The sequence below is a fragment of the Conger conger genome, chromosome 17 (genome assembly GCF_963514075.1).
Source record: "Conger conger chromosome 17, fConCon1.1, whole genome shotgun sequence".
Taxonomy (NCBI): domain Eukaryota; kingdom Metazoa; phylum Chordata; class Actinopteri; order Anguilliformes; family Congridae; genus Conger; species Conger conger.
Genome location: NC_083776.1, coordinates 24,406,133 through 24,433,699, shown reverse-complemented (window position 1 = coordinate 24,433,699; position 27,567 = coordinate 24,406,133). Strand labels below are relative to the sequence as shown.

The window sequence follows — 27,567 nt, the reverse complement described above, 5'->3', positions numbered from 1 at the left end:
ATAGTTATATAGTACAGATCGACTTAAGTTGGCGCAATGAATTGAATTTGCCGATCACATGATGTATAAATCAGGGAATCTGCAGGTTCCTGAGCAGGATGTCTCTCTAAAACAGTTTGATAGCATGATGGGAAATGTAGTTCACAAAGTCATCGTCTTGAATGTTTATTTAGCAAGTTTGTTTACATTATGGAAATTAGACAGAATAGGGACAAGTGGAGGAATTTAGTCTAAGACTAAGGAAAAACATTCATTTTGAGGTATTTCACAAATGCACACTATTTCTGGATATTGTAACAGTGAGATGTGGTTGTGGGTTCAACATAGATATCAATTCCCATGTTTGTGAAGAGTGCCAGAGTATCTTCAGCTGGAATCAGAAGCTCATCCACAACACCAAATGCGACTGCCCTCTCAAAATACATTCAGGTCACGTGAGCATGACCAGTCCAAGCACCAGCAGGTACAATCCTGCCACAGTACATGTAGGCAAGGGCCATAATCAGTAGACAGATGGAGTAATTAACATTTAAGTCACATTACAGCAGGGGTAGATCAGGGGCTTGGAGGAGCATTTGCCCAAGGCCAGAGTCTCTAAGTGCAAAGAGAGAAACACCCGACTGGTATGCTGCTGGAATCACGATGTGGCTCATCTTCGGCAGCTCTTCGTTACCACACTCTTCCTCACAGCACACCTGCCTCACCTGGCCTATAAGAGGTGCAGAAACAGACAGGTACTTTATGGAATATTCACAGATCAGCCATACTGTGAAAATGCATAATACTTTACATATGCAGTTTTGCCAGTGTAAATCTGCACATATTCTGGTGGTGTAACGTTCACGTAATACACCTACTGAAAATGGATACTAACAATTTAATACACAGCTGATTACATACAGATACTGATGATGTAACATCACTTAGTGATGCAACTGCAGTAACTGTGCTTTGTTTTTAGGCAAACCTTTGCAAGCGTATGACTGTTATTTTCACTCAACGGTAGCATCTTTTCATGAAAATGCTCGTACAAATTCAATGAAGCTAAGAAGCAAAATAAGCAGTTTTCTCTCCTATTTGAAGTCCGTTGGCTCTGTAAATGAATTATTTCAATGTATGGCAAAAGTATTTCAATCAAAATGAACTAAATTCAGATCTAGCTTAAAACAGAGTACCCGGAGGAAACTCAGACAGGCACGGAGAGGGCATGCAAACTCCACACAGAAAGGACCCAGTCGGGATTCAAACCCAGGCCCTTCTTGCCGTGAGGCGACAGTGCTATCTACTCTGACCCTGACCAGGAATGAGGGTGTAAGATAATAGATGGAAGTGATTTTTTGCTGATAGCAGAAACGTGATCAATATATAAGGAGACCACTTTACTGACCTTCCACATCGAAGATGATCCAGCGGGGGTCAGATTTACCCTGTGCCTGCATTGACAGCTGGGTGTCACCTATCAGTCTTTGCAACACATCCTCTCGACGAATCAGAAGCACAGACTCGCTGCTCAGACGCTGGAGCACCACCCCTTCACTCACTGTGAACACATAACCTTCACTGAGAACTGTGTCTGAATGTACAGTACTGTGCAGAAGTCTTAGGCACCCTAGACTTTATTATATATGTTTATTTTTTTGTGTGTCTTAGTATAAAATAACACAGAGATTTCCAAATATTCATTTTCCAAAAGATTTAATTTTTGTATTTAATTTTAAAAAGTAACATATTACTGTAAGCATTTGACTACTTTTTACATAAAAACTTGATCAAGGCTGTCTGAGATCAGAAGCAAGGAGCCAACCAAAGTCTGTAGAAGAACTGTGGCAAGTTCTCCAACATGCTTGGAACAACCTCCCTGCTGATTGTCTTCTAGAACTGCAGGACAGCTTTGGCCATCTCAGAGAAGTGATGCAGTTTTAACGCTGAAGGGTGGTCACAAAAAATATTGATTTGATTCAGTTTTTAACTATTCTTCCAAATTACTGAAATGTAATGTACATTTATTTAGGACCTTTCATTCAATTATTTTTAAAATAATCTTATCTACACAGAATGTTATACAGGTGCCTAAGACTTTTGCACAGTACTGTATGCACATAAAATTCAAATAAAAAACAAACACATACTATTTAAAATCCTACATACACAATTTATTCAGTATAGTTTGCTTCAAACTTACAAAAAAGCTTACAAGCAAATTAGCTAGCAGTATTATATTTGCAGAGTCTTTAGGTTAGTCATTATTAATTTGCATTGAAACTGTAATGATCATATTCACAAACAAAAAAAAGTTCTCATCCATCCATCCATTATCTGAACCCGCTTATCCTGATCAGGGTCGCAGGGGGGCTGGAGCCTATCCCAGCATACATTGGGCGAAAGGCAGGAATACACCCTGGACAGGTCGCCAGTCCATCGCAGGGCACACACACACCATTCACTCGCACACTCATACCTACAGGCAATTTAGACTCTCCAATCAGCTTAACCTGCATGTCTTTGGACTGTGGGAGGAAACCGGAGTACCCGGAGGAAACCCACGCAGACACAGGGAGAACATGCAAACTCCGCACAGAGAGGCCCCGGCCGACGGGGATTCGAACCCAGGACCTCCTTGCTGTGAGGCGCCTGTGCTACCCACTGCACCATCCGTGCCGCCTCAAAAAAAGTTCTCATGCACATGAGAATTGTTGTTTTTTTTTTTTTTTTTAAAGACGCACTGAATATAGTAAGCCTACACTGATACACAAAAAGCACACTATGGAAACTGAAAACACTACAGTTAAGGTGTAAATATTATTCAAGGCTGATCATTGGACTTGTGTGACCCATAGTTTCCAGTCTCTTCACAGATGACCAGACATTATATTACATTACCATTGATTGGACAAAGCAAAGCCAATTCCCCCTGGAACCATGTGGGGTTAAGAGCCTAGCTCGAGGGCCAAACGACTGAACTTCAACCTCCCAGGTCCCAGTCAAGCATCTTAGTTGCAGGTCTATAGGCCTACTGCAGGCTTCCCCATATGAATACAGCCATGGGCTGTTCTACTCACCCACATCCAGAGGGTTTGTCATGAAGACAGCGTTAGGCCCCACCCCAAATATCAGCTGGTGATGCCAGGCGTCAGGCACCTCCTCTCCCTCAGGGACAGCCAGCTGCATGTTCATGGTGGCTACTGGTACAGCCCCCCTCTGGATCCAGTGGGCGAGCCAGGGGACCAGCTTCACCTGCCGGGGAGGGTGGAAGGCAAAGAACCGCCCCACTACTTTCCCACCGCTGGCCTGCTCTGCTCCGTCCAGGAGCTGTTGGTGGGTGGCACCTGGGCAGTAGGGGTGTAGAGAGTGATGAACAGACACATGGATACAAATGCATTATACATTACACATACACACACACACACATGCACACGTGTGCACACATGAAAGAAAAGGTGCCATCAGCTGTATCTGTGTGCCTGTGCCTGTGTCAAGCACTAGCTGCTGATCCCCATTAAGTTTAAGTTACTCTTCTATATTTCTTCCTGAACTCTATGTCAAACCCCGGTGATGCCACACACCCCCACTCTCCAGGATGTCATGAAGCAGGTAATTAGGTCCTAAGGAGTAGAACCTGTTGCAGCATAATACAGTACCTGCCTCGCTACGAGAGACAAGGTAGTCGGGGAGAGGCGCTTCATTCTTTCTTAACCGAGTCCGCACACAGAAGTCGGCGGTTTCAGGCGTTACAGCGATTCCCAGGGCCTGCAAGACGTCCACAACCGCAGTTGCTCCGCAAGCAGATACCCCGATCTGAAGAGTCTGTCTCTCCACGGCTTCCTCGACCGACCACAACATGGCGCTGCAACCTCTCTTCTCATCGACAGGGTGCGCTGTTTCCATTATGTTCAGCCTATTTCAGCCAGTCTGAAATACGATAGGGGGAGTTGACAGTGGGTTTGCTTGATTCGGATAGTCTTCACTTGCAGTGTTAATACGATTTTTAACACAACGTTATAATTGCCAGTATTAATGACGTATATTCTCTATGAAACTACAAAAGGTGAAACAATGGAACTGCCCAGCTAAGCAGGAAAACGGTAAAACGTGGCTAGATTTTAAAGCATGCTTTATTTCAACGAAATACTTTTCTGCAATAAACCACGAACGACTCGTTTAGTTTGAGGTTCCATGCGTGAACAAGATGCCAATCTACCTCGCGATCAAAACGTATTGTAAATAACATCGATCCGTGACTTGCGATTTATTCACCAGTGTCTCAGCAACCAACCTTGCTAGCTACCTTAATGTTATGGTGTCAAAATGTGTTCACGCAGATGCAATTCTGGACAGCACCATCCTTCCAACATGCCACCGCATCTAACGATATTTATTCTAGTATGACTTATTGAAGAGCCAGAAATGTGAATTAGTGTCCAGACTATTTTTGAACTTGTGCTTGCTTCCTGTATGTACAGAATCGTTTTGGTCAGAAACCCATTGGACATAACATCTTGTGATTGGACACAAACGTGGCAGTCACAAACAATCTGTAACGGAAAGCATGGTATTTGCATAAAGTAGGCAGTGCCTTGTAAAGCCAGCTGACGTGGTTCCTTGCGTTTATGTCTCGCCAGAAGCACTGGGTGGTTCGATTTCGCAAGAGCCCTCATAGAACAAGTCTAAGAATGCAGTTTTGTTAAACGACTTTCACTGATTGTTTATTCCCACCACATAGCCTGCAATTTAACCATTTGTAAGACTCTTTAGCCAAAGCGATTTTACGGCAATAGAGCGATTACAATCATGTGTGCGGCAATCGAAGTGAATGATGCCTGTTTTTATTTCTGTAATTAATGTGAAGTTGTTGTCTGAAAAGCCGAGTTTTAGACATTTGTGGAATGAAATACAGGACTCTCAAACAGCTCTCACTATGCAATTAAACAGTAATGATTAAACTTAATATTATGGTCCTGATCAGCTCTTACTGAACTATACAGTACTGTGCAAAAGTTTTAGGCAGGTGTGGAAAAAATGCTGTAAAATAAGAATGCTTTCAAAAATAGAAATGTTAATAGTTTATTTATCAATTAACAAAATGCATGAACAGAATAAGTGAATGAACAGAAGAAAAATCTAAATCAAATCAATATTTGGTGTGACCACCCTTTGCCTTAAAAACAGCATCAATTCTTCTAGGTATACTTGCACACAGTTTTTGAAGGAACTCGGCGGGTAGGTTGTTCCAAACATCTTGGAGAACTAGCCACAGTTCTGGATTTAGGCAGCCTCAAATGCTTCGGTCTCTTCATATAATCCCAGAAAGACTCAATGATGTTGAGAGCAGGGCTTTGTGGGGGCCATACCATCACTTCCAGGATTCCTTGTTCTTCTTTACGCTGAAGATAGTTCTCAATGGCTGTATGTTTGGGGTTGTTGTCCTGCTGTATAATAAATTTGGGGCCAATCAGATGCCTCCCTGATGGTATTGCATGATGGATAAGTATCTGACTGTACTTCTCAGCATTGAGAAGACCATTCATTCTGACCAAATCCCCAACTCCATTTGCAGAAATGCAGTCCCAAACTTGCAAGGAACCTCCACCATGCTTCACTGTTGCCTGCAGACACTCATTCTTGTACCGCTCTCCAGCCCTTCAGCGAACAAACTGCCTTCTGCTCCTGCCAAATTTTTCACATTTTGACTCATCAGTCCAGAGAACCAGGCGGCATGGATGGTGCAGTGGGTAGCACTGCCGCCTCACAGCAAGGACGTCCTGGGTTCGAATCGCCATCGGCCGGGACCTCTCTGTGCGGAGTTTGCATGTTCTCCCCGTGTCTGCGTGGGTTTCCTCCGGGTACTCCGGTTTCCTCCCACAGTCCAAAGACATGCAGGTTAGGCTGATTGGAGAGTCTAAATTGCCCGTAGGTATGAGTGTGTGAGTGAATGGTGTGTGTGCCCTGCGATGGACTGGCGACCTGTCCAGGGTGTATTCCTGCCTTTCGCCCAATGTATGCTGGGATAGGCTCCAGCCCCCCTGCGACCCTGTTCAGGATAAGCGGGTTAAGATGATGGATGGGAGTCCAGAGAACCAGCTGCCATTTTTCTGCACCCCAGTTTTTGTGTTTTCGTGCATAGTTGAGTCGCTTTGTTTCCACATCGTAGGTATGGCTTTTTGGCCGCAATTGTTCCATGAAGACCGCTTCTGACCAGACTTCTCCGCACAGTAGATGGGTGTACCTGGGTCCCACTGGTTTCTGCCAATGCTGAGCTGATGGCACTGCTGGACATCTTCCGATTGCGAAGGGAAGTAAGCACAATGAGTCTCATCTGCTGCCCTAAGTTTCCTTGGCTGACCACTGTGTCTGTGATCCACAACGTTGCCCGTTTCATTGTGCTTCTTCAATAGAGCTTGGACAGCACATCTGGAAACCCCTGTCTGCCTTGAAATTTCTGCGTGGGAGAGACGTTGCTGATGCAGTATAACTATCTTGTGTCTTGTTGCTGTGCTCAGTCTTGCCATGGTGTATGACTTCTGACACTAAACTGTCTTCAGCAACCTGACCTTGGAAGCAGAGTTTGGCTGTGTCTCACCCAGTTTTAACCCTCCTACACAGCTGTTTCTGTTTCAGTTAATGATTGTGTTTCAACCTACATATTAAATTGATGATCATTGGCTCCTGTTTGGTATAGTTGGTTAATCACACACCTGACTATATGCCTACAAAATCCCTTACTTTGTGCAAGTATACCTGTTTTGAAGGCAAAGGGTGGCCACACCAAATATTGATTTGATTTAGATTTATCTTCTGTTCAGTCACTTTGCATTTTGTTAATTGATAAAAATAAACAATTCATATTTCTATTTTTCCAAAGTATTCTTACTTTACAGCATTTTTTCACACCTGCCTAAAACCTTTCCACAGCTCTGTATGCTGAACAGACACTCTTTTACTCTGATATACAAATTACTGTTCATTTATACAGCTCATTATCATAGCAAATTATGTGTCTTGAGTTGTGACTTTTGACAGTTTCACGAATGTTAGGCCAAATTTAGGCCCAAGAAAAATATATTCAAGATTGTGGGTTCAGGTTGAGCTTTCTTCAGTTTCACCTAGGCTACATTAGAAGCAGAAGAGGGTTTACACTTTAAGGATGCATCTTTGTCTACACATTTCAAAGGACAGATAATTGGAATTTGGTTGTATGCAAAAGTACAGTACTTTGAGAGAATTTACTTCATAAATATAACACAATCATTTTTGGAGGAAGAGTGTTATTAATCCATAACATGACGTACAGTTTGGCATGATGTACAGAAAAGGCAGAATCCTTGAGTACAATGTGTATGAATAATTTTCAAAAACAACAGGTTGTTTGTATTAGGTTACTTTGTAATGTATTATTCGGGAAGCAAAACCACATTCTATTGACCTTGCTATTTGATATTCTGCCATAACCGAAAGCAGTATCGAGAAACAATGTTTATGATTCCATAAGCAAACAAAAACATAGTTTTACAGTGGGATCTCTTCATTTGTCTCAGTTGACCTTTAGCCCAGCACGCAATGACCTCTATAAGGAAGTCCTAACCTTTACTTGAGGAAGTTGCATAGATAGATGCAGAAGCTGTTGAACAGTGAAGTGCCACTAGGGGCAGAGGTGTGTAACTCCAGAAGGAACAAGGATTACAAATGTTAAAGTGGTACATTCCTCAGTGAGACATGGCACTGTAGTTGTACCGTGGTCATTTTATTTTTTTAAATTGACGCATTAGGCAAACTGCCCAAAGGTTTTTATTTGTTGGGAATAATAAAAGTTACCAACACTCAGATAATGATTGAATGAAGGAATGCTAAAGATTGATAGCAGATGGGTGTTGTGTATTCTCCAAGACCAGTCTTCCATCAGCCAGAGATTTCTTTAACATTAGTCAGGTTGATTTACGTCCCAGGTTGACACAGCAGTTGATCTGCTGGTAAAACACCTTCCGTGTAGTTCAGATATTCCTCACTTTTTCTGACCCCCCTTCTATTTTAAAATGAGTTTGTGTTACCTCCTGCCCAGTAAATAATCACCACATCCACACATAAGTAAGGAACGACATGTTATTCATAAAGCATCTGTAGGAAGTACAACTCCCACAATCCCACAGGACAATTCCATGCCGTCCACCCCGCATGACGTCTAGCTTGGTTCAGCCAATCTCATAATGGCGGGAGCAATAAACTTTCCCGTATAAGAGCAAGACATGTTCTCGGGATCCCTCTCTTCCATCTCTTCTTCTCCCTTCTTCTCGACGCACCCTTTTTGGCCATTCGCTTCAGCTCATCTGCTCCGAGACTCGGACAGAGGCTGAATGCTGCACAGCGCACTACCAGGCCTACGGACACACCCAGTTATCTTGCGGTAACTTAGGGGCCTATAGCGAGTGGAAACTGGTGTACGCGGAACGCTACATCAGTTTACCCCTGCAAAGCTCACCAACGAACAACAGCAAATAATTTTTCCACCCGGAAAAAGGACCAGCGAACATCGTTCCAGCAACAACGCGCAGCTAAGACGGGAACACCCCACCCTGCGCATCTCTCCAGTACATTCACATTGCCATCGCCGCTTCTCCACAAGGACTGCACGTCTTTTGGATCCAGCAATGGGTATGGACTCAGTAAGACAACAAACATTCAGGCATAGCCAGTGTTTAGTTTAGTCTTAACTGTTTTTGTGAATCTGTGTTTCCATATTTGCCGTCTTATCATTGGAATGTATTTTGTTAGCTCTATATGTATGTACATGAATTGATTCGGCGTCTTTTGCGCATATATAGAGTAAACTACACAAGTAGTCTTCTCACAGCTAATAATAACTAACACACCCACTTTACTTTCCTTTGTTCAAATGACACGCGCGCACGCGAACTTCCAACCTTCAGGTTATCGGTATGTTTAATCATTAAAATTGGTTATTTTAATTATTAATTAAAATACTACATTCGTGGTTAGATATTTCTGATAACAGTAATTTTATGAGACTGATTACTTTTTGCAGTTATGCTGCTACATAACATTAATTGGCGCCCCGGTTTCGTAGAGAGTAAAATCCCTACGTTATTTGGCAGCCTGTGCGAGGACCCTACAGTAATTTGGTGCCCTGTGCGAAGGACCCTACAGTAATTTGGTGCCCCGTGTGAGGAAGACTAGCTTTGGGTAGTCAAATTTCATGTCTTGTGACTTCATAACGAATTCCCCTTCATTATTTGGAGCTCTGCCTGAGCCTGCATGAGCAGCTTTCTCAATACACTGCCCCCTCGTGTAACATTGTGGCATTACATTCGTAATCTTACACGGTAGTCTGTTGATTTGCATTTACCTTCTGGTATAATACTTATTATCAATAATAGTATTATTAGCCGTACTGTATTATTAATTTTAATTACTTTAAGTAATTTTAATAATTAATTGAATTTTACCTTTAAATCCAAATTTAATTGTAATTTCAACCTGTCACATTCTGGTATTTAGGATTAATGTGATCAGCATCACAGTTCCTATTTTACGGTCTGAATATCCGCCATATGTTCGGTCATTTTGCTGTTGTTGCATTGCAGTACCGCTAGTGCTGCCCGAGTCCCTGTGTGATGCTATAGCTACCTTGTACTATAGTTAGAGAATATTCAAAGAGCATTTTAAATTCTTTATCCTTCATCACAACTTGTATGTAGGATTGTGATATTGGGAAACAATTCATTGCCAACTGTTAGGAGCTCACGGCCCTTATGAAATAGTTGACTTCAAGAGTACCCTCTTAAGTTACTGATTTAGCTTTTAGCTTTATTTGGCTTGAGATATGGAACCCACAAGCTACCACATCCACTCTCTTCTGTGAACCTGCTTTCTCAGACTTGCCCAACTCCAGCTTCTCCCGCTTCCTCCTTATGCCACGAGGTGGGGGAAGGGGGGTCACAAATTGATTCAGGTTTGTCAGATCCCGGTTCCACAGCGTGCTCTGATGGAGACTCGTCAGTCTACTCAGATCGCAGTGCTGTTGCTGTTACTAACCTCCCGTTAGTTATCTGTTCTGTGTTTGTACGTTTGTTTAATAAATATATTTTATTAAACCCGGTGTCTGTTTTGGCGTCACATAGACATGTGAGCCAAGTTAAAGCAGTCTTTCGAAGGACTTCCAACCTTCAGGTTATCGGTATGTTTAATCACTAATATTGGTTATTTTAATTATTAATTACAATACTACATTTGTGGTTAGATATTTCTCCATCCATCCATCCATCCATCATCACCCGCTTATCCGGAGTCGGGTTGCGGTGGCAGTAGGCAAAGCCGGGTATTCCAGGCGTCCCTCTCCCCAGCAACGCATTCTAGCTCCTCCTGGGGGATCCCGAGGCGTTCCCAGGCCAGGAGAGATATATAATCTCTCCAGCGGGCTCTGGGTCGCCCTCGGGGTCTCCGCCCAGTTGGACGAGCCCGGAAAACCTCCAAAGGGAGGCGCCTGGGAGGCATCCTGATCAGATGCCCGAACCACCTCAATTGGCTCCTTTCGACGCGAAGGAGCAGCGGCTCTACTCCGAGCTCCCTCCGGATGTCCGAGCTCCTCACCCTATCTCTAAGGCTGAGCCCGGCCACCCTATGGAGGAAGTTCATTTCGGCCGCTTGTATACACAATCTCGTTCTTTCGGTCACTACCCAAAGCTTGTGACCATAGGTGAGGGTTGGGACAACCAGTAGATCGACCAGTAAATCGGTCGATAAATTTGATATTTGATAATAACAGTAATTTTATGAGACTGATTACTTTTTGCAGTTATACTGCTACATAACATTAATTGGTGCCCTGGTTTCGTTGAGAGTAAAATCCATATGTTATTTGGCGGCCCGTGCGAGGATCCTACAGTAATTTGGTGCCCTAGGATCCTACACATGTTTGAAACAACAATAGTTGTACCAAAGGTCTGTACCGAACATATACATGTGAAAATATAGAAACATAAAAATACAAAATATGACACAGGACAAACAATAAACGTCTATACATTTAAAAATACTAGGCCATAGAGGTGAGTTTTCTATTTCAAAACGGAGAATATATCTGGCTGACGAATATGGAATGCTGTTCCTCCAGGTATTCGCCAGCCTCAGGCAAAAAAGCACGGTCACCCTTTAAGCACAGTTATTCCGAAACCTGTCCCTGTACTGTATGACTCTTTGTGAACTTGTCAGTAGAGAATCGGCTATGTCACCTATGACTGGGCTTTGACAGAATATTTAAATATGCACTCAGTGGGCAATTTATTAGGTAAAGCTGTACACCAGCGAACCTCGGATTCAGGAGGAGCAATGTGGCTTCCGTCCTGGTCGTGGAACAGTGGACCAGCTCTTTACCTTGGCAGGGTTGCTGGCAGAGATCGGGTGAGGAGCTCGGAGATCCGGAGGGAGCTCGGAGTAAAGCCGCTGTTCCTTTGCGTCGAAAGGAGCCAATTGGTTTGGGCATCTGATCAGGATGCCTCCCGGGCGCCTCCCTTTGGAGGTTTTCCGGGCTCGTCGAACTGGGCGGAGACCCCGAGGGAGACCCAGAGCCTGCTGGAGAGATTATATATCTCTCCTGGCCTGGGAATGCCTCGGGATCCCCCAGGAGGAGCTAGAATGCTTTGCTGGGGAGAGGGACGCCTGCAATACCTGGCTTTGCCTACTGCCACCGCGACCCGACCGGATGGATGTACACCAGCTTTTTAATGCAAATATATAATCAGCCTATCATGTGTCAGCAACTAAATGCATAAAGGCATGCAGTCATGGTCAGCAGCAGCTGTTTTTCAGGCCTAATGTCAGAATGGGGAAAATGTGATCTAAGTCCCTTTGAGCGTGGAATGATTGTTGCTGCCAGACAGGGTGGAATGAGTATCTCAGAAACTGCTGATCTCCTATGATTTTCATGCGCAACAGTCTCTAGATTGTGCAGAGAATGGTGTAAAAAACAAAAAACATCCAGTGAGCAGCGATTCTGCGGGCAAAAATGCATTGTTAATGAGAGAATTCAGAGGAGAAGGGCCAGGCTGGTTGGAAGCTGACAGGAAGGTGACAGTAATGCAAATAACTGCATTACAACAGTGTTATGCAGAAGAGCAACTCTGAACACACAATGCATCAAACCTCTAAGTGGATAGGCTACAGTAGCAGAAGACCAATAAGTCTGATAAATACCTAATAAAGTGCTCACTGAGTGTCTATGCCACATCTGATAACAGGAAATCAGTCACATGTTGAAGAATATGGTATCACTGCAAGTCATCTGAGAATAAAGCAGTTTCATGTTGGGGGTGGTGGTGGGGGGGGGGCTGCTTCGCTGAGCACAGTTAACCCACATTCAAAATGTCACAACAAATTAAGTGTATTAAATAATTTGAATATAATCAAGAGAATTGTTTCCTACCTTACATAACCAAGCTAACCTGCCAGTCTCATCTTTGCATGAAACATGCCCTTGGCTGTTAGAACAATATCCCTGTACTTTCACAGATTCCATTCAACCAGTCTGTTGACATTCCTGAGTGAAACTTTCCCTGGAGTGAAACTTTCCCTGTGCACACTCTGAATAAACAACACTTCCTAAACGGAAAGTCCCTGAATGGGCATTTAATGCATTGACTGGCCTTGAGATGCTAAGTTGAAGTGAACATTTAATTTGAAGGATTGTAAGCTTCCTGGAAAATGTGAAGGTTGTATGACTAGGCTTTACGCAATTTATACCGGACAAAACATGTTGAAGGTTATTTCAGTGTTTGGAAGTCCACTATGAAGTTGACAGAACTGTGTATGCTGACTAGGGCAAGATGCTGAATTCAAAGCTTCGTACATGAAATATTAAGTGCTGAAATCTTCAGTGAACACTCCTGACCACAGTAGTGAATTATTGCCTTCTGTCAAACTTACTGAATCACCCAAACCCAAAGGGGAAAAAAGAGGAAACCAACTGTCTGCTTTTGTAGTTTCAGAATGTACAGAAACTATTTGACTGGACAATTTAATTAGCTTCATTTGCATTTTTACCTCCAATGGTACAGGGAACTGACACACATAACTATCATATTTCCACATGACGCAACACTCCACTTCAACCGTTGAAGAAAAAAGCTTCCCATTAATGAATAGGGAAGTCCCTGAATGGAAACAATGGTTGTCATCTTGCCTCATCTTGATGTTACCACACATTAGAACTCTTACCCCACAACAGGAAAAAGTAATGCATTGTTGTGTGGGGGCTTTGCTTTCAAAGCAGGCTTGTTTCTCTTTCACTCCGGGGATCATATTCCTTACAGCTCCTACTATGTGCTACATGTAATTTTAGCTGTAAAAGTGAATCCATGACTCATTTAAGAAGGTAAAAGCTTATGGTGTAGTCTAAGCAAATATTGCGGTGTATTTATGTTAACTACTGTCAAGCTAGATAATACCCTGATTAACTGGTATGGAATAGCATGTGTACTACTGTGAAAGATAGGATGTAAGTATATTATTATTGCTCTGATTGACATTCTTATAGGAATCGGAATGGCCCATGGGGAAGCCCACTTTGCTGACATTCACGTGTCCTGTCCTGCTATTATAAATGTTTGGAAAGAGGAAGTTGAAATATTTTGAAGACCAACTTGCTGAGTATTTTTTAAAGCAGTCAGCCACATTCAAACTTGCTTCACAATAGCAGTTGGAAATAAGAGCTAATGAAGAGGTACAATTTGAAAAGATTTTTTTTCCACGGCAGCTAGCTTTTATTGCCGGAAAAGGTGTGAGTTGGTATTCACAGGTGCAGTACACTGACGGTGTCAAAGTCCATTGGGTCGCTGCTTTTTTTAGGTTTGGAAAATATTGTTATCTTCAGAACAATATTTAGACTTCGGTTTTAGGAATGTTATTTTTTTGTGTTCTAGAACTGTATTGTGATTGTTACATCAGCATTAGAATGTTCAGCTAAGAACATTCTAATCACATATTTGTGATCTCACACTTTAAAGGGTTCAAATGAATCAATCAAGTTCAAATGAATAATGGCATTTACTGAGCCCACAGGCTGTAGGCTGCGTCAAAACCACATACTAGCATACTAGTCATACTAAATTCCGATGACTTAGTCTATGTTTCGATGACATGCCATGACTGTCTATATTAACAGGTTGATACCTGCCGTGTTATAGCTTTAGCTGCCGTACCCCAAAGTATGCACATTTATTGCATTTTACCATGATAAATAAGACTGCCTATGCCCAATAGATTATCTAATGAATACCTTTACTGTTATAGTTGCTACTATTACTACTACATTTCTCCAAAACAATAGGCACTACCTCAAAATCTAATAGCCATTTTGTGTAACTTTGTGTTCTGAGGTCAACTGCCTGTTTAAATGTGGTCAAAATCACAGGAATCTGAGGTGCAGAGAGTTTTCTTATTGTTCACCTTCAAAAGTAAAATAAATGGCACCTTTTAATGACTTTTCAATGACATTGCTCACGTGTGACAGCTTTTACAACTTTACGCCCCCTCTACCTAACTGTCTGTAACTCTGTATTGATGATGTAAAACCCCATGTTAACCCAACGACGGACTTTAGCGAGGGCTGAAGGTATCAGCATGTTCGTCCTTCTGGTGTTGCTGAAAGAATACTAATAGGGTTAAAAATGAGTGGCCCCTATGCGGAGATTCTAGATCAGCCAATAAATAAACCACGATACAAAGGCAGTAGTACCACTCTGCCTTCCGCTCTTTACTGGTCCGGGCTGACCAAGAATCTCTACAATAGGGCCAATACATTCACCTTCGTTTATCTGACTCCATTTTAGTTTTTAGTAATTTAGATTAGTTATCCACATTAGGTAGATTTCTCATTGATAATTTTGACTTGATCACTATAGGAATCCTGTACTGAGATTTACTCTCCGAACAGTCCTCTGCTGGTACCGCCGCATGTCACATCGCGCGTTATGTGCACGTCTCACGAACCGACTAGCTATCTGTAGTCATCACAGAGGTCGCAGGAATAGCTACTCTTGGGTATATCTGTTTACAGCCTAGGGACCCAAGCAGACCAATCTAGCTACGGCTGTGCTCGACATGAATGAACTACCACGCGGAGGTGAGGGATTTACCATCATAGGTCTACGGGTGCTATACGCCGTGATACATAAAGTGTAAATATTCATCCTCCCTCGACCAGTTCGAGGGGGTAAACCAAGCATTCCCTGTATAACTTTGAGTGTCAGTAAGCGAAACCACACAGATCAAGTTTTAATAATTTATTTTACCAGGCAGGTTATGTACGTAATTACACACTAGTTCCAAATCAAAAAAGCATTACAATGGAAACCAAATTACGGAGTCTTAAAAGTCATAACTGGCAATAAAAGCTACATACGGGAGTCTGGCTACAGACACCCTGTACGTAGAAATTATGTGCACAGTGTGCACAGGAGGCTGATTGCATTCTCCCAGATTGCTTAGTTTACTGTCCTTAAATCCAAAATCTGGCCTTTGATGTTAACCCTAAAAATGGGTCACCCATCTGCAATTTGGAGCCACGCCTCCCCAGGAAACGCAGGGGGGTTGAGGCACATGGCTTTCACTGGGGCAGAGCTCCACACAGTTTCTCTCTGGTTCCTGGTTGGTTATGATGTCCAGGGTTTGCTGTTGCAGAAATAAAACCATTGCACCAGTCGCACTGAAACAATCAGAATAATACCAAACATGAATATTATCTAAACTGACTTTGTCATGAAACATCCAATGCTGTACACATCATTTAGTGACTGAGTAAAGAGGGAGAGAGCAATAAAGGGGGGTTCAGGAGAAGGTCTGGGCCTAGCAGGAAGTATTTCCTCCCAACCTCTCCGTGCCGTAAAGAATGTTGCCCCGTCGTAATGAGTTTCACGGCTGGAGGCCTGAGTCTTCCCCCACAGGCTCCTGCCCGTATGGGTGCGGAGATAGTGGGGGTTAATGGTGCATGCTCCTGGGTTAAATTACTTTACAGCCACATATTCCACAATACCAGAGGAAGCCAGCAAGCTGACCAGCCCTGAGTGATAATGCCAGATGTTAATAATTTCCGCCTTACAATGATGTAGGTTAATGAATACAATATATGCTCCTGGGACATTCTTTCATTTGGTTATGACAGTTATTCCATTGTGATGTACAGTGTAAGAATGTATGCCCAATAAATGTAAGAGCGGGAAAGTGACACTATGCCCCGCTCTCCCCCACTATACACATGGCATAATTGCAATCTCATATTTTTCCTATTTGCTGTACGGAACTAAGCATCTACTGCTGTCACCAAACGTCCCCTTTCAGCCGTCACAATCTCAAATGTCAATGGCAGCTCAGGGGACTTAGCCACAGCACCAAAGTACAGTGGGAAAGTACCGGTATTTTACCTTGACATTGTGCAGAAAACACATCGCAATGACTGAATTCTGTGCCTTATGGAAGAAGCCTGTTGAAATATTACATTGTAGGAGTGGGAAATAGCTGTTAATGTCACGTGAACATAACAATATCCCGATGAATGGCATTTATGAAATAAGTTGCATATATTTACAAAAATGCAGTTGAATCATAAGGGACCTCAATAAGTCTATACCAGGTCATACGTAGCTGATGTACAAATAAATGCCTTCGCATATATGGTGAATACGAATCTCATTTACAGCATACAGGTGCATCTCAATAAATTGGAATATCGTGGAAAAGTTTTTTTTTTTCCGTAATTTAATTCAAAAGTGAAACTTTCATATATTCTAGATTCATTAGACATGAAGTGAAATATTTCAAGCCTTTTTTTTTGTTTTAATATGGATGATTACGGTTTACGGATTACGGATGATCCAGTATCTCAAAATATTAGAATATTATGTAAGACCAATCAAAAAAATGATTTATAATACAGAAATGTCAACCTTCTGAAAAGTATGATCATTTATGTACTCAATACTTGGTCAGGCTATCATGGGGAATCATAGGGCTTAGTGGTTAAGGTATATGACTCGGACCCACAAGGTTGGTGGTTCGATCCCCGGTGTAGCCACAATAAGATCCACACAGCCGTTGGGCCCTTGAGCAAGGCCCTTAACCCTGCATTGCTCCAGGGGAGGATTGTCTCCTGCTAAACCTAGCGACTGGACTTAGACAACTGTAAGTCGCTTTGGATAAAAGCGTCAGCCGAATGACAAGTAATGTAATGTAATGTAAAATGGGGAAGACTGAAGGCACTCATTGACACCCTCATTGACACCCTCTATAAGGAAAAGTGTGGTAGGAAAAAGTGCACAAGCAACAGGGATGACTGCAGCCTTGAGAAGATTGTCAAGCAAAATCAATTCAAGAACTTGGGGGAGCTTCACAAGGAGTGGACTGAGGCTCGAGTCAGTGCATCAAGAGCCACCATGCACAGACGTGTCCAGGAAATGGGCTACAAGTGTCACCTAGTGTCAAGCCACTCCTGAACCAGAGATAACGTCAGAAGCGTTTTACCTGAGCTAAGGAGAAAAAGAACCGGACCATTGCTCAATGGTCCAAAGTCCACTTTTCAGATGAAAGTAAATGTTGCATTTCATTTGGAAATCAAGGTCTCAGAGTCTGAAGAGTGGAGAGGCACAGAATCCAAGAATGCAATTACGGTAAAAATGAACTTTTCCACGATATTCTAATCTTTTGAGATGCACCTGTATGCTATGGTTAACCTTGCCTGTAATCCGGTCTGTTCAAATAATCGTAATGCAATAACATCAAAAGGCATCATGCTATTATATCCTGCTGGCTGCGTTTGAAATACAGTAGTCTATTTTTTTGATAAAGTAGATAATAAAGATCATAAGCTTGTTTTTTGTGATTTGCATATCAAATTCGCATCAATAACTGTATGCAAACTACGAGTTAATACGCATAAATTATTATCAGGAAATGATGCCGGACGCAAACTCCCACACACATCAAGTTATGTTCCAGCGTGGGAGCTACGGTACTTCCCATTTTGAATCCAGTGCATTCGAAGCGATGAACACCAAAACTCTCGGGTATGTGCGCATTTTAAATATTCTGGATACATGTAATTGTTGATTGCTGTAGACGGACGCGTAGTACTCTTCGCGTACTTTTATTTCATAGTTTCTTATTAATACCTACAGACTCTACAGAACAAGTGAGGGCATTATATAAATTATCCGTGCTGTTTACGTGCAGATTACTGTATCAAATGGTGCTGAGCACATTTAATATCGAAACAAACAAAAGGGATGATATTTTTTATAGCCTATTGCAACAGAGCGAATGTCAAAATTATTAGGTGACATCAAAGAGGTGACAGAAATAAAATGTTTTTCTGTACTGACTTGGGGAAATTCCCTGCCACTCGCTGTCGTATAGCTTGTAAACACCTGACGTGAGCTAGGTCATTTATTATGTTTTAAATGCATACATCGTGTTCACAATATAAGCAACACTCAATAAGTTTATTATTTTATCAAGGTGGTACAAAGTGTAGTCTTACACAGTTTTGGAAAACGTTGGACAACAGAAACTGAATAATTATACGAGGTGACGAAAATCAGTCAGAATAATAAAAAAAACAAAAAAAAAAACACGTTTACACTATTTTGTTATTGGAAAACATATAATATAAAATATATGATTTACATTTTAATTCAGCTGTCCTCAATAATTGCAGTATTTTTCTTTTTTGTTCTCCAACAGGTTTGTTGTCAATATGCGGACAGTACTGATATTGTTGGCCTCTGCACTTTTTGGTGGTAAGTCCAGATCTTTAGACACTTTTTCCAAATAGGTCACTGTTACAGATGTTAGTATATCACGGAGGAGATTTTCTTCAATGATGTGGATTTGCCTTTAAGGAAAGGAAAGCGTTCTCACAGCTTCTCAATGCAGTTGACGAATCAAAGTTTTAGTATTTATCTTCAACACCCGTCGACAAACTGTTAAGGAGGGAGCAACAGTTGAATTATTTTCAAGTCAAAGTTAAGGAAAACTATTGAATAGACCTTGTCCCACACAAAGAGAGTCATGAAATGTGAAATAAATCTGCGCTGCCTTTGTTTACTCGTTTAACCGACCCCATTCTAAACAGATTCTGAGTAATGCATAAGGCCCGCTCCAGTTTTAACTGCGTAAAGTTAGATTAATTGAACGCAGAGACAGCTCAACGGTCCAGATAGCATTCTATGGGAATGTGAAGAGTCACAGTCCGACTATGCAGGCACATGCAGATATTTCCTATAGTCTGATGTGCGTAAAGCCACACGTGGAACTGAAACCAGAAAGACATTTTCACTTCTGCCACTCTGTTTCCCTGTGGGTACCCCATGTGTGGGAGTCATGAAAGGGCAGCATTTGGCATTGGGTTTGTTATTACTTACCTGGTCTTTCCAGGTAAATATTAATAGATAAGACAAATCTGTTATTGGGCTGCCTTTGCTTCTACCCAGCCAGTTATATGCAGTCATTTAGCAGAAGGTACTGCATTACAGTAAAGCACAGCATGTCATGGTTGAATCTACCCATCAGCCCTGCAGTTCTTTTTTATATTATAAAATAGGCATGTGGAATGGTTTGTGCTATTTATAACAATTTGAGCTGAAGTTACTGTGTAAAACATATTCATGTAGATATGCATCCTTTCTTCAAGGAAGACACAACATGAAACAACAAGCGCAATTGCCAACATATCCAGGGTTGATATGCTGCAACACTAACTCAAAAACAAAAAAGGAGTAGTGTCCCTGAAAGTTAATAGGTGATTTATTGACAGTCCAGTCTCTATTAAAAAGTACAATACAAGAGGGTAGTGGTCAAGGTATATGACTGGGACCTGTAAGGTCGGTGGTTTGATCCCCGGTGTAGCCATAATAAGATCCGCACAGCTGTTGGTGTCACGTTTCATGTTCCATGTTTAGTTATTGTCTTAGTTATTTTATTGTCATGTCATGTATTATGTTAGTCTAGTCTCGCCACGTTTTTATGTTTTACTTCTTGTTACATTTCATTGTCATGTCATATTATGTTTCATGTTTAATTCTTGTTACGATGTATTTTCTAGTCTTGTCATGTCATGTTATATAGTTTATTCATGTCACAGTTCGCAAACTTATGACACAATTTATGTTTGTTTCATGTTATGTTGTTCTGTTTATTGATTAGCATACACTTTTTCGTGTCTTTCCGCAAACCTTGCGTTCGTGTTTTCTCTCTCTCCCTTGCTGTCGCTCACACTTCCCTAATTGTTTCATTTTCCCATGTCTACTTACTAATCTACTAACGTTAGATCAGGATTGTGCAATATTAACATTCTAACCATGTGTTCATGTTTACCTTACGTTTCTCGTGCACATCATTTACTTATCCTAGGTCAGGATAGATTTATTACTAACGATTCCAAATTATCTTGTTAACTTGTCAATCCTCCACACCTGATTTCCATTCGCATGCTGCTCTCAAGCTAATTGTCTGACCTGCCTATACCTGCATATTAGCTTAGTTTCCATGTCATGTTTTTGCGAATTTGTTGCTTCCTGTTCGTCAGTGCACTTTTGAGTGTTTTGTCAAGCTATTGTCTACCCATTAAGATCCAAGCCTGTTTATCGACTTTCTCCCTCGGTACTGGACTTTGGTTTTGGCTGGATTACACGTGTATGAACCTTGCTTGTTTTCAACTACGCTCATTGGACATTCCCTTAATATAGCCCTGGCGGGACTTTATCACATCTTGTTATGTACGGTGCAGAGAACCCAGACGCAGACCACACGATAATCCAAAAATCGTAGTTTAATGTTCGGTGGTCAAAAGCCAAGAGATCCAGTACAAAGCCAAGAACGAAAAGCAAAAGAATAGTCGAAAAAACAAGCGAGAGGTCAAAATCCAGGAAATCACAGGGCGAAGGTACAAAAGGGCAAAAACAAACTCGTAGTCAAAAATACAAAACAACATGTCGAAAAAACCAGAAGATCAGATGAGCAAACAAAACAAGAGGGCAAAGCAGGTACAGAAGTCAAGGCAAAGAATCTCAATAATAAGGCTTATACAAAATCGGCACTTACTACAATCAACGTTCTGACAAAGAAGCATACTGAGATGGGGTTTAAATACAAGAGGGAAGGTGACAATCTAGGCGGGGCAGAGAAAAAGGTGGGCTAAACAAATAGACAACAGGTGGGGAAACATAATAGGGTAATAACATAATAACGGGAGGGAGACGAAAACGCGGACTGGATGTGCGAAACAAAACATGTAAAACATACGGCTCGGGATTAGGGAGTAGACATTTGCATAGTTTGAAGACGTAGTGATAGTTAAGAGCCAGGTGCGAACACTTCGCTGAAACAAGGCGGAGTTATAGAACAGTGCAGAAATACTAAGAGAGTGAGTTAGTTATGTGAATATTTCTAAACTACCCAATAAAAGTGATTGTTAATTAGTTAGTTAGACAGACAGTAAGTGTATTAATCGGATTAGTACTGTACAAAACCTAGATTAGTAGTAGTTAACTACCAAGAAAAAGCAGGAGGTAAGAATCGAGTTTTAGAAAAAATGTTGAAAACCCGAAAACTACCGTAACCACCCAAAGAGTGGAACACGCAGACAGGGGAGTGACTAGACTGGTAAACATTCAGACGCAGACATAACAGGGGAGGACAATAGAGAACTGTAATGGAAAACATAAACCAGGTAACTGTGTAAAATTAATAATAAACAAGAATAAACATGAAAACATACAGAACAAATACAGAAACATTACACATCTCTTTTGTCTGAGTTGTGCATTTTGGGTCCAACCCCCACACACCCGTCTCAGTTGGGCCCTTGAGCAAGGGCCTTAACCCTGCATTGCTCCAGTCTAATCAAGGGTGGATAAGGGTGTCTGCCAAATGGCATCAATGTAATGTAATGGTTGAAGATCAGGAAATGATCACATGGGACAAAACATAAAATGTAAATTGGATTAACACATTTCCCAGAATCCCATTCAGATTTCTAACCAAGCATATATTATATATATATTTTATATTTCTTTGACACAGAGTGTGAAAATATCACAGTGAATTCCGTTGCTGGGAAGGATGTGCTCTTGCCCTGCAGCTGTCGCCAGAGTAAAGAGATCTACATTGTTTGGCAAATCGGTGAACGTGTTGTGGATTACAATGTCAATGGAGAAAGAATACCAGAGACAATAGATCACCAGTTCCAAGGCAGGACACATTTGAGGACAGACAGTGGAAACTGCTCCTTGCAACTCATAAATGTGACTAAAGAAGATGAGGAGACATATACCTGTTACTACAAGAATAGAGAACTCATCAGAGTTCATGTTATTCTGAAAGTGGTCGGTGAGTAATCCTGACTATTTTTCTTTTATTTTATTTACTCCTTTCTAGCTCTCCCCTTCAGTACTTTCAATTTATGTGCATGTGCATCCTACGGAGTTCTGATTTGAGTGTTTTTGTAGAGTTTTCTGAGTCTGGGGGGTCTGAACAGGACCCACAATCCAAGACAGCACCTGCTATCGCCGGGGTGCTTATCACTGTCCTGCTCTTAACCCTCGTCCTGGCGGTCAGATATCGAGAAAAGTGCCGGAGGTCACAGGTGAGGCCTCCTGTTAAATTTGAGTCCGGGACGTGTAGACATTGTGTGTGGGCCGGCAGCGGGGCTGGGTATCCGGGGTGGAGTGTGAGAGGCCTACTGTTAAATTTGAGTCCGGGACGTGTAGACGTTGTGTGACAGCGTGGGCTGGGAGTGTGGGAGGGGCTCCACTGAGCTTGACCATCGGGGTGGTGTGAGAAGGAGTTGCGGGATAACTACCCCGTCTTGTATACATAAACGGAGATGGCCACAAACTAGGGGCAGCTTGACAATAGGTACCTTAATGGGAGCTTGGTAGCTATGAGCCACACATTACATTACATGTTATTTAGCTGATGCTTTTATCCAAAGCAAGCTGTCCACCACCACCTCACAAGTTGTCCACCATTATTCTCCAACCCTCACACACGTAACCTATGCAACCCAGGGTTTTTATATACGCAGGTTGCATGCCAATGCACACCATCATGCATGTTACAATTGCTTGCGATTTTGTTTTATCCAGCCAGGCGTTCTACAGATAGTTGCCTTTTGTGTGCTTGCTGTTTTCTCGGTTAGTACCGTGGCTTTAATCTAATTTGTGATTGTCTTTATAGGTAAATGTGCCTGGCCCTCAAGAGGCTGAACAAATGGATCCCTTGTCACCTGAATACGTGTGATGCGGGAGTGCTGTCTCTGTAACTGAGTACGGCTCAAGCGCGGTGTGTCCATGGAGTGGAGGGACCCTGACTGAGCTGTAATGGCTGAATGCCTGAGAAGGGTCTCGTTGTGAGAACCAACACGTTGCATTTACTGCATTTGTGAGGACCATGCAATCAGCATCCATGACATCACGTCCTGTGTGTGTAATCTGTGCTTGACTTGGCGGAACTCTTGAACTTGGCGGATCCGTCCAAACACTTCCAACTATCTGCGCACTATGAGGATTTTTGAGGCGCTGGAGTTGGTTCAAGATTACATTTTCAGTGAACAAATGTCCCCTTCAGCAAATGGTGGAACTGCAATGGAAATCATACAAATACTTTTCTAATCTTCATATTTACTTAATATGCTTTCAAATGCTGTTTAGTTCATGAAGTCTTAGAGCTCAAGTTTGGACTGTCCTGTGGTTGATGTTTATTTTTTGGGACTGGCTTGTAAGTGAATTTGTAAACATGTCCAAGCATGTTATTTCGCAACCACCTCTCTGACTAAGAAAGAACTCATTGGTCAAATATTGTCACACTATTAGCCATATTGAACACCTTTCCCTTAACCAGTATTCATCATCCTGTGAGAAAACTATTATTGGAAAACACACACATGGCCAACAGTAATTATATTTTCTTATAATTGTCCCCATGGGACATTTCGTACCCCTTTTCACCCAGAAAAACTTGGGAAAGGTAGACCAACTTGGTCTGTATAAAAATGTGAACATTTTCAAATATATTGTATGTTTATTTTTTTATTTTTTTAATGAATTTCACTGTGAATATGTTGGTGTACCTTTATGGTCCCATTTAAATCTTCCAATGTGTTCCTATGTCTTTTGTCTTGAAGTAGTTCTCTTTCCATTTGACAGACATGTGTACTGAGCAAGTGAGCTCAGTATGCATTTGTATTCACAGTTTTGACGCTGCAATCCTACGTCAGAGTGGACAGGCGTGTGGCCAGCACAAGCTCCATCTGTGGGGCTGCAGATCTTAGGGTGGGATTATTCTGTCTATAACTTAAAATGGACAGTCTTTTTAAAGAGATTTTTGGTCTTGTTGAGGGTCAGTCCTTGGGAGCCCGATGCAATGCAAAGATTGTTCTTCTCACGACAGCTAAAGATTAAGTGGCTCAAACAGTAACGGCCCATGTCTACAAGGCCGAAAGTAAAAGGCTGATCTGTGTGATATTGCAGGAGAGGAAACGGCTTAAATGACTGAGTCAAACAGCCTGTAAAATGTTGGTTGTTTGCAAGACCTCAGAATTTCCACAAATCTCTCACACACGGCTAGTTTTCTTTTCCAACCTTTTGCCCACGCTAAATACATTAACTGTAATGCGTACTTGTGTGTGTGTGTGTGTGTGGGCATGCACGCACAAATACCATTGCAGTATTTCTTTAAGTGAGCTGCACCAATGCAACTTCATGTATTTAACTTGATCTTCAATGTGTTGCTTCAGATGAAAATGTTGGAAAGAAACGGCAATAAAAACATGCTTTTAAGGCATAGTATACTTGGAAGGCATAGTACTGCTGTCGGTTCTACAAATGGAGAAGAGGCCCCATGCTCTAAGTATCTGCCATGACACGGAAGTAAATAGGTCAGGTTGTTACTCCTGATCTATTTATGGCTTAATGGTGATGACTGTCTGGCCTACTCTAGACTCTTTCCTGGTTCACTCAAGGACATTGAATCAGAGGGTGTGGCAAGGTTTTGTGTTGGGGACGTGTCCCGGACAGGCAACGTGCATGAGTGTGTGTGCCTCCCCACCCTCTGTTTCTCTTTTTAGGGCTGTACTTTTTATTATGTTAAGTCATCGTATCATCTGGGCCAGGAACTTGAAATGTGATTGGAATGTGATTACAAAGTCCATCTGTGTTCACTGTGACCTGAAATTGAACATCGATGACTGGTTATTTTGTGCAAGTAAAACATTTGTAGATGCCATTTCGGATATGTATTATTTTGATATTCTTTACACTCCATTTATTAAAGATTATTATCATTATTATTAAACTTGAAGCGAATGTGGACATTGAATTGTCAATATTAGCCGTGCTTTAGGTTTGCAATGAGTGACATAGGCATCTAAACTGGAATGTAACAAATATTGTAAAAATAAATACAAAATTACATAAATTCATAAAGACATTTCACTTTAAGACATATTTCGCAAATAGCCTGCTCCTCCAAAAAGCGTCATGTTGTTGAAACTCGACATAGTGAAGAGGTTTAGTTGTTCAAACAAACATTAAAATGGACAGAGATGCATGATGTGAATCACTTTGACCATGGTATGACTGTTGGTGCCAGATGTGGTTGTCCCAACATCTCAGAAACAGCCTGTCAGCAGCGGTTTCAACACTTGTTCTTGTGAGAGCTCCGAGGAGAATGGGCAGACTTGTTCTGTACACCTATATAGGGGGTCCTACCCAGTACTATATAGGTGTACCTAATAAAGTGACCACTGAGCTTATATTTTTATTTTATCCTTAGACCATTAGTGACTGAAGAGTAATGAGTTGCAGCATAGCCCGTGGCTTGTTCAACATTGTTTACATGTTCTGCTATCACCGTGGATTGTTGGAAAAGTTGCAGCGGCAATGAGGAAGTCATGTCTGTGGAATTTGGCTGGTGAGACAGGGGGATTTTGAACAACTGGATGTCCTACGGAAATTCTCTTTCTTAAAGAGAAACTACTAACTATGACTTTGAATTTTTCACCCCCATGCTTCTGTCCCTGGCTACTGATATGCATTTCCCTAACGATGAAGATAAAGAGCTGATTTTTGATTGGAGTGTAGTGTACTGGGTATCTGCATGGTTGAGGTTTTTGTTCTTCCTCCCACGCTGTGCCTCAGCGTGTTGGTTTTACTCAACAGCAGTGCTGCGTGGGAACCGAAAAGACCAGAGCCTGCAGCTGTCTGTGTCCCAGCATGATGTTGGGTGTGCCTGCAGCACTGTGTTTCAGTGTGTGCAAGAATAAGAGACTTGTATTAGAACCTACAGTCATTAATGGATGCCATGAGCAGGATACAGTTTGACTCTATGGAGGGAGGAAGAGAGGGAGAGAGGGAGGGAGAGAGAGAACCACTGAGATAAGTGAAATTACAACCATATATGTATGTAAGTGCAAAAGTCAATGTACACTGTCAAAGACCTGCAAGATAAGGAAAGGAATGTTGATATTGACCCAAGTAACTAATACAAAGTAGGTGACAGGAGGGGTGGGGTGATAGGTACATGGGCACATTTTCCTTGTGGTAGCTATTCATGCAGATGGTTGTTGCCAAGTGGTTTTCCATTACTGCCTACCACAGCTATGCAGGGGAAAACACTGAACTGGGTCGCTGACATGTCAAGACATGCCTACTCTTCTTTATCACCTTTTCCCCCTTGCCTATTGGAAAAATTTATAAATAAAAATCTTGAGCTGACTTTTTCAAACAGAAATGTACAACCATGACCATCATTAACACCTATGTTCAATGTCCGAACCAAATACACACAAATATATCACAAGTCATACAAGCATTACAAGTATTGCATAACATTGGTACAGTCACTGATAAGTACTTTTTTGTGTCTGTGAGATCTCTCTGTGAATGAGAGGTGGCAGGCCTCATCCAAGTTTCTTGTCACCAAAGCTGCGTTAATCTTTTTTTTAAAAATGTTTTTCTTATTATTAAGCCATTTTATTATGCTTTCATTATGGTTTCCCTGATCATTTATTCTAACGCCTGATGTTCAGCACTTTGAATGACATTCTGCATGAAATGTGCTATACAAATGGGAGTGGGAAAAAGTCTGTTCATTATGCCACAGGTGACTGTGACTACCCAGAATCTGACTGTCGTTTTCAAAATAGGTGACTGTTTTTCCTGTAGACTGGTGGAGGCTGGTGGAAGGAACCAGTTACTTACTGGTGGAAGCTGATTGGGCGAAACTAGCTTGATTTGGCTCACCTGTGGGTGATCAGCCACAGGCCTTAAAAAGCCTGGCTGAGAGTTGCACGTGAGAGCTTTGCCATACACTCTGCCGGGTAATTTGGTAACTTGGCAAACAAAATAATAATTAAAAAATATATATAAAATGTGATTAAAGGAAAATTTGTGAAGTCTAAGTTTAAATTGAACAGATATACCAAGCTCTTACAAGATATTTATGTGCTTTGTGGACTTGTTGACCCGGGGGAACCCTGTGGGGTGTACTGCGGGAGTACGGGGTACCGGGGCC

General features: G+C 41.8%; 2 protein-coding genes across 4 annotated transcripts; one reads left to right on the top strand and one right to left on the bottom strand.

Moving 5' to 3' along the window:
- Nucleotides 1-149: 149 nt before the first annotated feature.
- LOC133116917 (uncharacterized) lies at nt 150-4,479 on the bottom strand. Of its 3 annotated transcripts, none has more exons than XM_061226932.1 (5): nt 4,274-4,479; nt 3,639-3,909; nt 3,060-3,326; nt 1,388-1,540; nt 150-709 (listed from the first exon to the last, which is right to left on the bottom strand). In XM_061226932.1, exons 2-5 carry the CDS (start codon nt 3,883-3,885, stop codon nt 540-542), a joined length of 837 nt encoding a protein of 278 aa, XP_061082916.1. In that variant the 5' UTR covers nt 3,886-3,909; nt 4,274-4,479; the 3' UTR covers nt 150-539. The 3 variants fall into 3 exon arrangements, with proteins under 3 accessions (XP_061082916.1, XP_061082914.1, XP_061082915.1); XM_061226930.1 differs by having other exon boundaries at nt 4,286-4,478; XM_061226931.1 differs by having other exon boundaries at nt 4,199-4,300.
- A 13,118-nt stretch (nt 4,480-17,597) lies between these two features.
- LOC133116809 (uncharacterized) lies at nt 17,598-25,353 on the top strand. The gene is made up of 6 exons (XM_061226779.1): nt 17,598-17,666; nt 17,947-18,062; nt 18,739-18,794; nt 22,078-22,383; nt 22,503-22,639; nt 23,233-25,353. Exons 2-6 carry the CDS (start codon nt 17,950-17,952, stop codon nt 23,293-23,295), a joined length of 675 nt encoding a protein of 224 aa, XP_061082763.1. The 5' UTR covers nt 17,598-17,666; nt 17,947-17,949; the 3' UTR covers nt 23,296-25,353.
- Nucleotides 25,354-27,567: the final 2,214 nt, after the last annotated feature.